This window comes from Humulus lupulus, chromosome X, assembly GCF_963169125.1.
Source record: "Humulus lupulus chromosome X, drHumLupu1.1, whole genome shotgun sequence".
Taxonomy (NCBI): Eukaryota; Viridiplantae; Streptophyta; class Magnoliopsida; order Rosales; family Cannabaceae; genus Humulus; species Humulus lupulus.
In genome coordinates this window covers 250,601,197-250,618,035 of record NC_084802.1, presented here as the reverse complement: position 1 = coordinate 250,618,035, position 16,839 = coordinate 250,601,197, and the positions used below count along the sequence as shown (strand labels likewise).

The window sequence follows — 16,839 nt, the reverse complement described above, 5'->3', positions numbered from 1 at the left end:
TTCTTAAGAAAAGCTTCAGATGAGGGACATCTTTCCTGCTATGAACCATATACAATCTATATTTAACTAAAGTAATAATCTCTTTGGCTATACAATAAAATGACAGTGAAAACCCATAAAAAATGCATCTATTCCTATTCCTCCAAATATTATAAACCACTGCAGCAAGAATCATATTTAGAGTTAAACTAAAGCTGTCATTTTTCCCAGCACTAAGTCTAACTGTTTAATCCGAGAACTTAGTGGCCCAAGCAGGAAACCCAATTTTCTTTGTTTTACTTAGTTCTTTTCCTTAGACATGTGACTTTTAAGTTGAGATATGAAATATTTGATAAATTTTGAGGAGTCCTCTCTATCGATTGGGCTTTAAGTTTCTTTATTAATGGTTAAGTTTTCAATACTTATATAGACAAATATACTCGAAAAGCTGCTACTGCGAGAGCGAGACTGTTTCTCTCTCATTTCATCCTCTCAATCCCTAGATTCTCTGTTTTAGTGTCACTGCTAGAATTCTGAATTGGGAACGGGAGAGTTCCAGTAAGAGAGAAAATTTAATTTCGCCATGGCCAAAAGTTCCTTCAAGCTGGAGCACCACCTTGAGAGAAGGCAGGCTGAAGCTGCTCATATCAGGGAAAAATATCCAGACAGAATTCCGGTTATTGTCAAGAAGGCAGAGAGAAGTGACATACCAAACATTGACAAGAAGAAGTATTTGGTTCTGGCTGACCTGACTGTTGGGCAGTTTGTTTATGTGGTTCGAAAGAGAATAAAGCTCAGTGCTGAGAAGGCCATATTTATATTTGTAAAAAACATTTTCCCACCTATTGCTGCCATGATGTCTGCTATTTATGAGGAAAACAAGGATGAAGATGGTTTTCTTTACATGACTTATAGTGGGGAGAACACATTTGGATTGTTCTGAGGGAAATCAATATGGAAAATTTGAAATGTGTAAATAAGGACTCGAAAAAGCAAGATGAAAAAATGTACATATTATCTGTTTTAGCTCATGTTTATTTTCACCTTGCTGTGGGGATTGTGTTTCTTATGGTTCTCAACTGTTAATAACAGTTGTGTCTAGATTTCAAAAAAAAGTTTTCAATACTTATACTCACTTAAGGTGGTGTCTTTGGTGTTATACTTAAATGAACTCCTTATTTCATGCTTTTTACTGAGTTAGGATAGAGACTGTATTTAGAATATTATTCTCGTTAATTAGCTATATTGATAAAGTCTAGATATAATATTTACTAGTAGAGTCTAGATATTGTTTTTCTAAGTTTATAAATGGTGGTATATACATATTGTTATTATTATAATTATAATATTTTTATTGAGAAATTTGTTAGCCCACTCTCTTCCGTTTGGTAGATTGAGATGTTGGAGAGATTGACATTATATCCACTGGAATTTTATATTAAATTTAAAAATGAATAAATAAATTTTAGGTGATTGTATATTAAATAAAAAAAGTTGTTCGAGTTCAAATGACTTGATCTCTACATCTTTTTTATCTCTTGACTTATAATCTTCATAGCTGTTTCTCTTGAACATTGAACATAACAATATCTTATAATCTTCATAACAATATCTTATAATCTTCATAGCTGTTTCTCTTGACCTAAAATATTGTAAAATTGCATATCAATCTAGTTTCTATCAAAGATGGGTTTTTTTATCAAATCAACTATAGCTATGAAAAAGAAAAGGATAGGAGCAAAAGTAAGCAAATCAACTACAACATTCAGCCAACAATTTGTATTATCAGGGATGAGAGAAACGAACCTGAGATAGTGGGCGTGAGGCAGAGATAGATCTCTGGAAGGCGTGACTTCGTGAGGTGTGACTTCTTGAGGCAGAGAAAGAACTCGTGAGGCAGAGAAGCTCCACTCTGGAGCGTGACTTCGTGAGGCAGAGAAATAGCTCCACTCTGGAGCGTATCTGCTAAAAAATAAAGATTGCTGCTCCAAAATTTCCTACACGATATATGGAAAGGACCACAAAGAAATTTAAGGGTTCAAGTAATAAAAATTTCTTTTAGTTGCAGTCACCTTGCAAGCAGTATCAAACCCAAAACTTATTGGGACTTCTTTGCATTTCAAGTCACCATCAATGGTTTTTGGACACCCAATCACCTGAGTTTTCAAATTCTTTCTCCTAGTTGAACAAAAGAAAAAAAACCAAACTGTGTTAAACAAACCAACGAAATAGCGTTAAAGGCAAGACTCCTGTAACCCTGTCGAACTGTTAGATAAAGAATCCCTAAATTCTATTTGGATGGGTCCCATACACTGATACAAGCACCTAAAAAATAGATGGATCCATGGACTACATGAATGACATATGAAGACAAATACAGGCAACAGTTCCATCTGCCAAGCAAGATTTTTCTAGAAAGAAAAAAATTAGTTATATACCTGAAATTCTTAGCAAGGAGGCAGGCATTTGTGTTCGAGTCATCCCCACCAATAACAAGAAGTCCATCCAAATCAAGCTTCGCGGCAGTATCTGTAGCTTGTTGAAACTAAAAGGAAAATCCATTTAAACAATTTATTATGAACTTAATGTGTCAATAAAACTTAACATGAAACTGTGAAGAAAGAAAAAAAAGTCACCTGCTCTGGAGTTTCAATCTTATCTCTTCCACTACATATCATATCAAAACCACCCTGATAAAAGAAAATTTTCTCCAATCAAATACAATATCTTGGTTAAAATGCCAGCAGCCGCATGTATGAATTTTGTATAAATCACTAGAATAGAATGGATGCGCTATATCTTCTGAGCAAATTAGAACACTCAGAAGCAGCTTTCTTTACACATGATCATGGACCTCCACTGCATAAATGACAAAACCAAACCATAGTCCAAACTCTCACCTGGTTTCTGTACGGGTAAATATATTCTGGTGTAAGTTCCACATACTTGCCCTTCATGATTCCACCTGGACCTCCCCTGAAACCGTACAATACGCTGCCTTTAGCACGCTTCTGCAAGTAATCTACTAGGAAGCATAGAATGAGTGAACTCAACCATACTGGACACTATTAACTGCAAGAAAACGAATTATGATAACAAAAAATTCTCACCAAAAATTCCAGAAATGACATTGTGCCCTCCAGGTGCCTGGCCTCCCGACAAAACGACACCAATTTTCAACTTTTTCTGCGAATCGTTAGAGTCAGAATCGCTCGAGACCACCACGGCAGATGGCTGGCCGAAAAGTTGACTTCGTGAGGCGGAGAGATGAGGCGAGAGAGAGACTTCGTGAGGCGGAGAGGGCGGAGAGACGAGACGAGAGTGAGACTTCGTGAGGCGGAGAGGGCGGAGAGACGAGACAAGACGAGAGTGAGAGATGGAGGCTGATAGAAATCTTTCGGGTAACTTAGATTTAGGGAATTTGGCAGATGAGACTAAAAAAAAAAATTTCATTTTGGCGCCTGAGGTTTATTCATATGGCGCCAAAATATGTTCCGTGTGTTTTTAATCCCCCACCAATAATAGCACTTCTAAATATATGCTATTCTTTAATGTAATATATACTAAAAATTGTTGTAGTGACACATATATTTAATCACAATTAAGATGATACATACATGATACAATAGTATATATATATGTAGAGAGTAAGGCACGCATATATGCAGGGATAAAGAGAAAGCTTAATGAAACTAAAGTACTAGAAATTAGTAATAGATTTAGACCAAGAAATCTTTAGTGGGACTAAGAATCATGATACTAGAAAATCAAGTAACTGCTATAACATACAATTAAAAATCTCAGCAATAGAACAATCAAAACCATTTGAGCAATAAGGAATGAATTTTAATAGGTAAAAAAAGAAAAAGAGAATATATAAACTTTAGAATAAATGAATAACTGAGATGATCTTATCATTGATTCACTATAGCATCTGGTTATCACTATAGCATATATATAATTAGTCATCATGATTTGTCCTACACGTGACGCATAAATTAAAGCAAGGCTTTTGGAATGATTATTCATTGGAATTTGGAGTGTCCCACTAAAACTATTCCAATTAGTCCTAATATTAAGGCTAATTCTAAACCAAATCCATTAAGAAAATCTGCTTTCAAAACAATAGAAAAAAGAAGCAATATCTCATGATAGTAAATTAGTTTCCTAACCTAATATTACCTTCTCTTGTTAAAAAAAAATGACAGTTCCTCCATCCTTATTGCCAATAAACTATTGATTTAGTTCTGTTTAGAAAACGACATGAAAATAAAAACATCAGTGGACAGTTGAAGCTAAAAATAACCTACTATTATTATTTTTCATGAAAGTGAACCTTTTAAACAATAGGGGGCGCTAAAATGTTTTCGATAAACAACCAGCCAAGAAGAAACAAAGAGAGAGACTATGAACCATACTTGAAACCCGTTTAATCATAACTTGCAAGCTAGCTTCTCAAGTCCCATCCTCAACTTTTTGAAATTAGAAAGATTATACAGAAACAATTAGAAGAAAATAACTATACTTAACTTTCTTTGATAATATTTTCTCTAATTAATCCGCTAGACAACAACTTACAAATATATTAGAGCATTAGATCATATATAAATCTTTATGATTACAGTTATTATATTAAAACTACCTATTCATGCTATTTTAGATCATATAACTATAAACCTAGCTACATAATTTATCATCTCTTTATGCTTTCTTTAGTTATCAAGATAGCATATTAGAATCAATCAAGTTTTCCAAAGTCTGTAGCTATACTATGGGAAGCAGCCATTGTGGAAAACTTCTCAGTAATTTCTAAAATCTGAAGATTAATAGAAGCACTCTAGTTTTCTCCCAAAGCTCCTGAAAATGGTAAAGTTATTAGCCACCTAAAAGTAAAATATGACTGAACAAATTCATAATGGGGTTGAAGTAATTTGCTACACAAAACAATCTGCTATTGCAGCAATTTGTAATAAGATAGGCTCAGTTTTTTATTATTGTTTTTTACTATGTTCGTTTTCTGTTTCAAGCTATATTTTAGTTTACTGAGATCGTCCCTTGATCTCTAATCTTTGTATTTTTTTCCCATGATTAATACAAAGAAGTTTCTTTTAAAGAAAAAAAAGATAGCATATTAGAATCCTAGCTACACATATTAACAAATAGTTGTTCAATTAGACAAATCATCAAACAACTGGAGTGCAAAACCAAAATGAAGCAATATATAAAAATTATTTACCTCTACATGGATCCATTGAGCAGTTTCATTGGAAAATCTTGCTGCAACCTACCAATACATACCTATTAAATAGTACATAAATGGGGCATTGATCATTACTTACAGACACATGTAATACGTGTATATCTATATATATAGATAGATATAATTATGGGTAGATTTTACATATAAAGGGGTGTCTATAAAGTTTCATAGATTTGGGTGTGTATATATATACAGAAATAATTTCATATATATTATGTATACATTACAGGAAGTGTTAGGTGTTGGAGCGTCTGAGAACCCCCACATCACCGCCGCGTGCTGAGGTATTGGAGCCGAGGAGACCGTTGCTGCTTTCCATGGAGCCTGCGTCCAAGGAAACCCCCTGACGTGGTACGTGCGCCTGCTATGGAGACCGTCGCCGCCGTCGCTGCCCTACCGCTATCACCCCTCTTCTCTCCAGCAACCGATCCTCTCCTCTCCTCTCCCTTTCTTTGTGTGTGTGCTGAAAATTTTATACGTGGAACCCTAACTCTAAAACTCCCCCATTTCAAAAATGTTAAGTGTATTCTTCAAATTTTACTTAAACGTTTTTAGGACTCACTTTGGGAGTCCTTAATACTCTTTTAGGACACCCAAAGTGAGTCCTTAAAAGTCACCACTCTTAAATTTTTTATTCAGGTTTTTTAGGACTCACATATATTTTTAGGACTCTCATTGCGAGTCCTAAAATGTGATTTTTAAGGACTCTCAATGAGAGTCCTAAAATCTCCAGAGACATTTTTTAGGACATACATTTAGGTGCGTGTCCAAAAAAGGTGTCCCATAAAGTGTATTTTGTAGTAGTGCCAACTGATGCGGGTCATGTCAGGAGTTTCACAAGGGTGATCTAGATGATGCGTACCTCGAACTAAGTTATTGGCATAAGGGGCGATCTGGAGACTCTCTGTATGTACTCATGCACGACTATACGTTTTCTTCAAAGTTAACAAGATACTCTATATGTACTCTATATGTACGTTTTCTTCATACGCTTGTCTGCCAACTATACCTTGTGCTCAGTAATTTAGCCTACGATTTTGGGATACAACATTTGCCCCCCAAGCTCCTACTCATGCACGAAGTCACCTCTCACATGCACAGTAAGGGCCTTTCAACTTCTGTTATGAGAAAACGTGCCTACTCACTCACTCGAGTACGGGACATGTGTTTGTCTGTAATAGGCGCTTGTTCGGGTTTCGAGTACTGTGATCTCGAACTGATCTAATCTTATGGCCTAGATCAGTTACCAAAATTTTCATATAATTAAGAGAACCAATCCTAACCCCTACTACCTTTGCATTCGAAATTTTCTTCTTCTCTTTCTTCTTTTTCAAAACACTCAAAGCTCTCTGCATTCCCTTATATCCTAGGAACTTTCAGACTCTCACTCAGATTGCTCTAGCATTTCTCGTTCTTCCCTTACCTTCATCATTTCGTCAACCAAGAAACCAAATTGTAAGTATTTTTATACCTAGTTTAAATTTTATTTTCTTATTTTCCAATAAGCTTTACGAAATTTTCCATTTTTTTTATTTGTTTCGGTCTAGTACGAGTTTAGTTTAGGTTTTACATGTGGCTAAAACTGATAGCATTAGGAATGACTAGGAATAATGCACCAAAAACTGGGTCAGTGTCTTGGTTTTCGGGGTTTGAGAGAGGAATGCTTGAATATTTGAATTTTAAGATTTAAGGGATTTCAGGTTAAGTTCTAGATAGCTTAAGAATCATGGTATCATAGAGTGGTTTTGCATTAATTCACTTTTAAGAGAGGTAATGGGTCTAACACGCAAATCCCGAAGTATCAGGGTTTCTCGAGTGCACTCACGTAATAACATCAGGTGAAAACTTAGCTCATGGGTAACTTAGGTCAAGTAGACCGAATCCAAAACTCTAGGTTTCCCTCACTTCTATTATTGAAGCAAGGTTATATCTTAGGTAGCCTCTAACAGGCCACTTTGTCACCAAAAAAACTAAATTATGGTTACTCAGAAGAAGAAATCAGTGGCAGTCTCCTCCTCCCAAAACAAAAATAAAGATAAGCAGGTCGCCTCCGAGACCTCCATTCCCCACTTTGGCCCAGTGGTGGATAGGCAAGTCGAGGTTGGCCCTGAGGCCTTCTTCGAGGCCGAGAACATCGAGTCTTGGAAAAAGACTCAAAACAAGGTGAACAAAATTTTGCTGAGTCACAGGATCGAGATGGGATCCAAAATACTTGTTGCCCACCCTCAATTGGATGGAGAGTGGAGCTACACCCCGCTCCAGGATGACTTTGGGGTCGGAGTGATGAGCACCTGAAGGCAGGTGCCTTCCTTCCCCTGGACTAGTACTTTGTAGACTTTTTAAACCACGTTGAACTAGCACCATTCAAGCTCCCCCCGAATTCGTATAGACTCTTGCCAGGGTTGAAGTATTTATTTTTGGAGCACGAGTGGGAGGTCCCCATCCATGTCGATATATGTATTGCTTCTGCCTCAAGGCCTATCCAGAGTAAAAGGGTCGAGGTGATGGTTTCTACTACCTCAACAGATTTCCCAACAAAGTATCCATCATCGACCTCCCCAGCCACCCGAATGACTTTAAAGATGTATTTTTTATGTCCAACGGGTTCAAGAATTGTGAGCATAGATACTTCAACCATCCTTGTAAGTTTCCCACCCCTATGAATTGTTATCTAAATCTTTTATTTTTGCTATGTTATTGTGTCATTCAACTATTTACAAGAGGACGGAGTGATCTGGGACCTTGGGAGGTCAATAGGAAACATTGCCCAACTGCATTGTTAAAGAGAAGGATTGCAGGGCGGTTGTAAATGATGCCATGATTATGAAGTGTGGTCTGATCAAGGAAGGTCAGCCCTTGAGGCTAAGATATAGAGCTCTAGTCTTTGAGGAGATCGAGGAAGAAGAACAGGAGGAGGTCACGCCTTTGGTGCACAAGAGGCCTGCTGAGAGGGCCTTGAGAATTGAGGAAGCGTATTTGGTGCGGAAGAGGCCTACTCCAATTCCTCAAGTTATACAAGGCAAGGCACCATCTATGCAACATCCAGTTATGCCGCTCGAGATCGGAAGGATCCCAGAGGCATTTCGTGGGTCCCTCCATTAGATGGAAAATCACCTAGTTGGCCATGACAATCAAGTGAACATCTGGACCTGAGGACCATAGAGGGGGATTCCCTGGAGAACACCCTGGAGTCTACCTTAGGAATGACTTTGACTATAAGTTATCCTTTTCACATGCACACTTTTTTTTTTGCTTCCCCCCTTTTCGCAAGCTAATCCTGCTTTTTTTTTTCCCAGTCTTTTTTAGCCCAAATCCACAGCATCTCTAGGAAGCATCCTGGGACAACGACCAAACCGCTAAGGGATAGGTCATGGATGTGAGTCAGCATTGAGACCAACTACTGGTTGAGATCAACGACCTCAACAAGAAACTTGAAAAAGTTGATGTGCTTAAAAGGAGCTTGTCCAAGGTCGAGGAGAAAGCCAAATAGGATGCTGAGAAGGCCAATCAAGAGGTTGCTAAGGCGACGGTCTCTCTAGAGGAAATGCTTTATCGGTGGTGGGTATACAGCAAGGAAGAGAATTCTCATTTCTGGACGCGAAACTTTGGGGGTGATACCTCGCCATGTTCTAGGGCAGCTTATTGAAAGAGCTCTCCGAGATCGTGGAGGCTTCTGGTGCTGATAATGGGGGTGATGAAAAGGTGACATCATATGGCCATGTTACCAAATCTCAGTGATGTGTAAGGCATCCTCTATTTTTTTTATGTTTCATTATGGGTTCTTTGTAATTAGGCTTTCAAAAGTCGAGACAATCGACTTCGGGCATAGTTCGAGGTTAGTTTTCCTCGAGTTATTCACATACTTACGTGAGTATATGTTTATTATTTTTTGATCTATTTTTTGTTCACCTTTATCTATTATTTAGCCATTTTTATGAACTTTAGAAAATCCTTTACATTTGCATTGACAAAGGGGTTAACTTTAGATTGAGATAAATGCCTGATGGCTTGACCAATTAATCTTGTTCGATGATTTGGTTATATCTAGAAGTTCATTCGCCTAATAGCGTTACACCTATTAAGAATCAGGCCTTTGATATGCTCATATCTAGGATTACGTAATTGAACTCTAGATTTCTTAACTTAGTTCGCATTCAGAATTTCTTCAAAAACTCGAGCTTTATAAAGCCTTAGAGTAATCACTTTTCTAAATTCTAAGTTGTGCAAAATTTTTATCTAAGTTTGTTGAATGTTTCAAAGAATGTTCGAGGGTCATATGCCCCCTAAGCGATAAAAATTTATAAATATTATAGATCGCTTTTACATAATCAACTCATGCTAAATTACAAGGATAAAATGAAAAAATTGGCCCCAAGTTTAAAATATGTAGCAACCCTTTATTAATCAAATTTGAACAAAATGAAATGGATTTTATAAACATGCCTTACAAGGAGGAAAAAATTCTCAAAATATTAAATCTAACAAATTTGTCCTATTACTTATTGTATTTTTTGAGGTGTAGAGCATTCCAGGTCCGTGGGATCAATTCTCCATTTAATTGAGCTAGTTTGGAGGTTCCTTAATGCAACATTTCCATGATCTGGTAGGGTCCTTCCCAGTTCGATCCCAGTACACCATTTTTAGGATCTTTGTTTGCCAAAAATATACTTCGGAGCACTAAGTCACCCAGTTCAAGTCTACGTCCTTTGACTTTCAAATTAAAATAGCGAGTAACTATTTGTTGGTAATGGGCGAGCTACAATTGACCCTCTTACCGATGCTCTTTGATTAAATTCAGAGATGCATTAAGCAGGTCGTGGTTCCAATCCTGGTTGAAAGTTTCTTGCCTACGCGACGTCACTAAGGCCTCAACTGGGAGCATAGCCGCACTTCCGAAAGATAAGGAGAAAGAAGTGTGTCCAATGGAGGTGCGATGTGAGGTGCGGTAGGCCCAAAGTACTTGCGAGAGTTGATCAGGCCATAGCCCTTTAGCATCTTCTAGTCTTTTTTTTAAGCTTGCCTTTAGGGTTTTGTTTATTACCTTAACCTGTCCATTAGCTTAAGAGTATTCCACTGAAGAGAAACTCGTATTTATACCACACTTCTAAAAAAATCATTGTGAAAAGGTCACTATTGAACTAGGTTCCGTTGTTGGACATGTTCTTTTTTGGGAGTCCAAAACGACATATTATGTTTTTCACGAAAAAATCTAGGATTCTCTTCGAGGTTATAGTCGTCAGGGGCTCGGCCTCAATGCACTTAGTAAAGTAGTCGATGGAAAAAAATGTATAGTGAACTCCTCCTTTTCCAGTTGACAATGAGCCGATTAAGTCAATCCCCCATACAATAAATGGAAGGCGACAAAATCATGGTCAGCTCCATGGGTGCTGCTCAAGCAATAGTGGAAAAACGCTGGCACTTATTGCACTTTAGGACATACGAGGCCGAGTACTTCTTGAGTTTAGGCCAGAAGTAGCCTTGCCTTTATACCTTCAGATCCAAGTTTTTCCCCCCAACATGGTCTCCACAAAACCCTTCATGTATTTCACAATGGATATTTTTTGCTTCCTCAGGCAGAACACATTGTAGGAGGGGCAATTAATGGCCTCGCTTGTAGAAAACTCCTTCAAACATAACATACCATGGGACTTGGTACAATAATTTTCTTGCATTCTTTTGATCCTCTGGTTGATCCAAGAATTCTACAGGGACCATATTTAATGTGTCTGCTTCCTTGGTGGTGGCGAGTCGAGCAAGGGCATTAGTATTAGCGTTTTGTTCGCAGGGGACCTGCTCGAAGGAATAGAACTCGAATTTAGACAGTTCATCTTTACTCTTAGCCAGGTAACCCACAATTTTGATTCCTCGAGCTTGATGCTCTCCTAATATTTTATTTACAATGAGCTGAGAATCGATGTAGCACTGAATTGCCTTGGCTTTCAATTCTTTTGCTACACAAACTCTTGTCAAAAATGCCTCATACTCTTCTTCATTGTTGGATGCATAAAAAATGAACCTCAAATTTGTATGGAATTCATGCGGTTCAGGTGAGATTAGGAATATCCCAGCTCCTGATCCATTTTCGTTGGACAATCCATCAACGAAGAGTTTCCATAATTCCTACATTGATTCCCTCATTGTTTCGTCTTGGTAATTTTTGCATTTTGCCACAAAATCAGCAAGCACTTGGCCACTGATTGAGTTCGATGGCCCACTTCAATAGACGTTCTAATTTTTGAGGCTTTTGCAAGACCTGCCTTAGAGCTTGATCGGTTAAGACGTGGAATGTGTGGTACTAGAAATATGGCTTGAACTTTCTTGAAGCAAAGATCAAACAAAAAGCGAGATTTTCGAACAAAGGGTATTTGGATTCAACTCCAAGAATTCTCCTACTCATGTAATATATCGATTTCTGGGCTCGATTTTCTTCTCGAACTAATAAGGCGATGATCGCGTTCTCTGTTACTGCTAGGTATAAGAACAAACATTCCCCAGCAACTGGTTTTGATAGTATAGGGGGCTCAGCCAAGTGGGCTTCAGGCCCTTAAATGACTGCTCTCATTCTTCAGTCCACTCGAACCTTGTATTTCCCCTAAGCAAATTGTAGAAGGAGAGACACTTGACCGTGGTTTTTGAAACGAAGCGATTTAGGGTTGCGACCTTTCCAGTTAGACTTCGTACTTCTTTTCACGACCTAGGTGAAGGCATTTTCAACAGTGGCCTGATTTTTTTTCTGGATTTACTTCGATCCCCCTTTCATTGACTATGAAGCCTAAAAACTTCCCGAATGAGACCCCGAAGGTGCATTTATGGGGGTTCAACTTCATGTCATATTTTCTCAGTATGCCAAAACATTCTTTAAGGTCAGAAACATGATTGTTTGCAGCCTTTTACTTTGCGAGCATATCATTGATAAACACCTACATGTTTCTCCCAATCTGGTTAACAAACATCTTGTTGACAAGCCTTTGGTAAGTTGCACCAACATTCTTTTGCCCGAATGGCATAACTTTGTAACAATATATGTTATGATCGGTCATGAAGTTTGTGTGCTCTTGGTTCGTAGGGTTCACCACGTTCTGGTTATATCCAAAATACGCATCCATGAAGGACATGAGCTTGTGACTAGCCCTTGCGTCTACTAATTGATTAATTCTAGTTAGTGGGAAAAAATATTTAGGACATACTTTGTTGAGGTCAAAGAAATCGATGCAGGTTCTCCACTTTCCATTATGCTTCATGACTAAAGGAGGGTTTGTTATCCAAGTCCAATATTTAGCCTCCCTGATGAACCCGCAATTCAATAAGTGAGCTACCTCTTCCTCCAGAACTTCTCTTGCTCTATTCCCAACAACCTTTGTTTCTATGCCTGGACTCATTCCTACCATGTCCTCATGCGACCAGAAAAATATGTGAAGATTTCTTCTTAAAAACTCGACCAACTACTTCTACCTTTTGACTTTGAGATTTTTCCCAACCTTTACAATTTTCAAAGGTACATATAGGTCAAGGAAGGTTTCCTCTAGCTTCTCTAAATCTTTTAGCGTAGATCTGTCTTCGGCTAATCACGAATCAATTTCTTTGAGTTGGACGACCTCATTTTCGACTTCTTGATGTTCTTCCACCTCTTCGGCAACTACCGTTGTCCAAGATTCCTCATTATCCTCGGTTATTACCATGGATTGCTGCCCAGTCGTGATTTTCCCTTCATGCAATGCTATAGCATTCCTTGGCAGTGAGTTGATCTCCCCACACAGTCCATATCCTTAAGGATGATGGAAATTTTATGGCTAGATGGCAAACTGAAGTTATAACTTTAAACACCATCAGCACAGGTCTCCCCAAAATTGCGTTGTGGGCGGGCAGACAGTCGATTACTACAAATTTGAGCATTTTAGCTACAACTCATGCATCATTCCCTAATGTCACCATGACCTCAATCGTACCTATGGCTTCCATTCCCTCTCCCGAAAATTAATAGAGGGTCATTGAGGTTGCCTAAAAATCGGCTATAGATGGCCCCATATTTTCAAGGGTGGACCTAAATAACCCGTTTACGGAGCACACATTTTCGATCAATATCCTTCGTACTCTTCGATTGACAAGTTGGATGGTTATAACCAGCGGGTCATTATATGGGAATTGGGCGTGGCTAGTGTCCTCTTCTGTAAAAATGATTGATTGTGTCTCCAACCACTGTTGTTTCGATAACCTTTTTTTCGAAAAAAATTCGGTGCCATCGTGTATCTTTAGCTCTTGGATAAAAAAATTTTGGACTCTGTTGCTCGTTCCTGCCAAATGGGGCCGTCCAACAATAATGGCTATTTTTCCCCCTTCAATGGGAGGAGGAATGATTCTATTTCCTTGAGCTGGTTGAGGGTTGGCCTGGCTTGCACGAGCTAGCTGACTAGGAGCTACCCTGTTTCGAGCGTATTGTCCTAATGGTCTAGCCCGGATGAGAGTCTTGATCTCATCATTCAGTTGACGAAAATCGAACATGTTGGGGAAAATGTTATTATGATACCAGCAGAATTTAGCTGTGGATCTCTCTTTGCCCTTTGATGCTTCATGGGCTTGAGCTTCTTCCATGGAAGGCAAGTAGAGTTAGCTAAATAAATACGCTCTCGCTTATCTGTTAAATCAATATAGGCAGTGTAGATGGAGGTATATTTATCCCTGTGCTTATTTTTCTTGGACTTGTTCTGGTCGCCCTCACTGTTCTCTTTCCATTTATTTCCCCCCAACTGGTTATTCTGTGTAGTAGGCTGAGCCATAACTACAGCATCCGTTACCACTACAGCGAGCTGAACAGGGGTCTGGCTGGTTCCTACGACAGTAGAATTCGCCTCTTCGCTCCTTTTCTCTGGAGTTCCTTCTACAAATATCCTCCTATGGTAATTCTCATTCTCATGGCCATGAGCTTAGAGCTATCATCAGTGTCTCTTGCTCAGGCAGCTGCATTTGTGAATCGATTGAGATATGCCTTCAGGGATTCACCGAGCTTCTACTTGATGTTAGCCAATGAATCAGCCTCAACTCAGGTCTCTTTTGCAGCCCAAACTGTCTCTTGAACTCAGAAGATAGCTTTTTCCCACAGGTGATTGAATGTTTTTTATATTTATTGAACCACAGTTTAGGCAGTCCAGTCAACGTATCTAGGAACATAATACAACTAAGGTCAATGTTTACATTATGACCATCATCAGCATGTTGAAGGTCCCTAGGTGATTGGACAGATCAACATGTTGTGGTTGTTGGTAACAAGTTTACCATGAGCGCAGTGGAATGTACGGGGTGGTGGGACCGAGAGATTTCAAAAAAATTATTTAAACAACATTTAAATAACGGATCCATTAATGTACATACATTAGTCAAAACAAACACAAAGAAGAAGAACATACTAGTTGATTTCTATCAAGAGCCCTTGCAATCTTTTAGTATTTAATTTACGAACATCCAATCCAAGCAATTAGCAGGTACTCAGACAACGATCTTACAAAGTGTTCTCTACACCTCAAGACGTGGTGGACACGAAGACTAATGGTGGAATATTTAGTGAATTATAAGATGTACTCATCACATTAGATCTTGGAATTAGGTCTTAGATTGGTTTTCAGACGTAGAGAAAATAAACAATATATTGTCTCTCTCTGCTAGTCAGTGAAAAACTTAAGAAAACTTAATCACTAAGTCTCTTTTTTAAACTCTAGAAAACTCTTTTCTTCTGTTTAATTTTTTTTTTAATAATTGAATCAAATTAAAAATTAAAAAATGAATCAATTTTAATTATTAAATGAATAAAATATCCCAGACTGATTCTCGGTTCTTGTTACACACCAGTCACAATGCAAGTGTAACACATGTCGTTTTCAGAGAATGGGTCTTAACCATTTTATTGATTTAAAATTTATTTATCAAAAAATGATAACATATCAGATAAATATTTTAATTATCTGAATAAATTTTAAACCAATTTAAATCCAATTTGAATTATCAAATTTATTTTTCACACTTTTTAAAATAAATTAAAACTAATTATTTTTATTATTTATAAATTTCAAAAATTATAATTACTATTTAATAATAATTTCAAAAATTATAACTAATTATTTAATTAATAAATTTTGAAAATTAATTAATTAACTAATTAATCTCAATTACATATTTTCCTTGAAGAACTATTTTTTTTTCAAATATGCCCTTTCACTGATTTATCCCAATTTATATTTTTTGTACCCTGATTTTAGCACGAGTCCATGCACTTAGTTCGGGTATAGCTAGCAGATAAATATACAGAGAAACAACCAAGGAGAATGGTATCTGATTATTATCCACGTGGACAACTCGAGATTCATAGTGGTCATACGTGGTGTAAGGCGTCTTGAGTTTATCCCGAACTAAGGACGCAATGGCTGTGAAGCGTGAGCTCATAATTTTAAATAGTTGTCGAAGCACGAGCTTGGAGGGGATATCCAACTCGCGATAATTCTAGTATATTGCATACCCGCAGATCCCCAGAGATTCAGGATCCCTTTATACGTCTATTTATGACCAGGCTGTCATATTTATTATCTGAGATAGCGGGAACCTGTTTATTCTATTATCAAATCATATCCCAATATAAATGGGAATTATTTGTATTAAATGTAATCATTATGTAAATGTGTGATTGACTCATGTGGTTACCCAAACCTGTCCATGGAATTTCCTTATAAATACTGGGAATATTGGAGAGGAAAAGGGACCATTATTCTATAATACAAAAACTCTGCCAAAATAGAGAGAAAAACAACAATAATATTGACTCGTGGACTAGGTGGATTTTAACCACTGAACCACGTAAAAATTATGTGTTCTTGAGTGAATTCATATTATTATTCATTACGGTTTAATATTAAGCACTAATCTGCCCTATTATTTCTTAATACATTGTTGGTGAAAAACTACGTCAACAGTTTGGTGCTTACATTGAGAGAAAATTAGTGCTTCATCAAAATCCCAGTCGATTATCATCATGGTGCTCACTCGTTCAATGCACAATAATGAGATAGAACAGCCTGGTGGGCAGGAGGCCCACCGTACTGCTATTTCGAATGAACATGGCCCTGAGATTCAGCAGCATCCGGGAAAACAACTGGCGGGTCATGACGACATTGGGAGTTCGACGTCATTACCACCGAATCCAAATCCAGACTACTTAACTGCCGTCAAATTGGAAAACATGCAATTGAGAAGCCATCTCGCTAAGGCAAACAACCAGATTGAGGTGGTTTTGGCTCGGTTACCCCTTCTTACAACCGACGTTAATGTCGGAAAGAGGCAAAGTGGGTCTCACAAGTCCCACAAGAATAATCAATCCAAACCACGTAGATCAGTCAGAACGGCCACCCCAAGTTCTGTACCCACAGGGCGAGATCGCCAGAATGCTCAACCCAGTGGCCCTCATAGGGGTAATCAGCATGTCAGTCAGCTAGTTAGAACCGCAACCCCAAGTTTGGTGCCTCTTTCACAAGTCCCTAGAAATGCCCATGGAAATCAATGAGGAGGGGCTGGGACAGGCTCACAAAGAAAAAATGTTCCAAAAAAACCCTCCTACGTCG

The 16,839-nt window shown here is 38.0% G+C and overlaps 1 protein-coding gene across 1 annotated transcript; it reads left to right on the top strand.

Moving 5' to 3' along the window:
- Positions 1 to 419: 419 nt before the first annotated feature.
- Positions 420 to 1,113, top strand: LOC133803817 (autophagy-related protein 8C-like). Its single transcript, XM_062241950.1, has one exon. It carries the CDS (start codon positions 563 to 565, stop codon positions 920 to 922), a length of 360 nt encoding a protein of 119 aa, XP_062097934.1. The 5' UTR covers positions 420 to 562; the 3' UTR covers positions 923 to 1,113.
- The last annotated feature ends 15,726 nt before the right edge of the window (positions 1,114 to 16,839 follow it).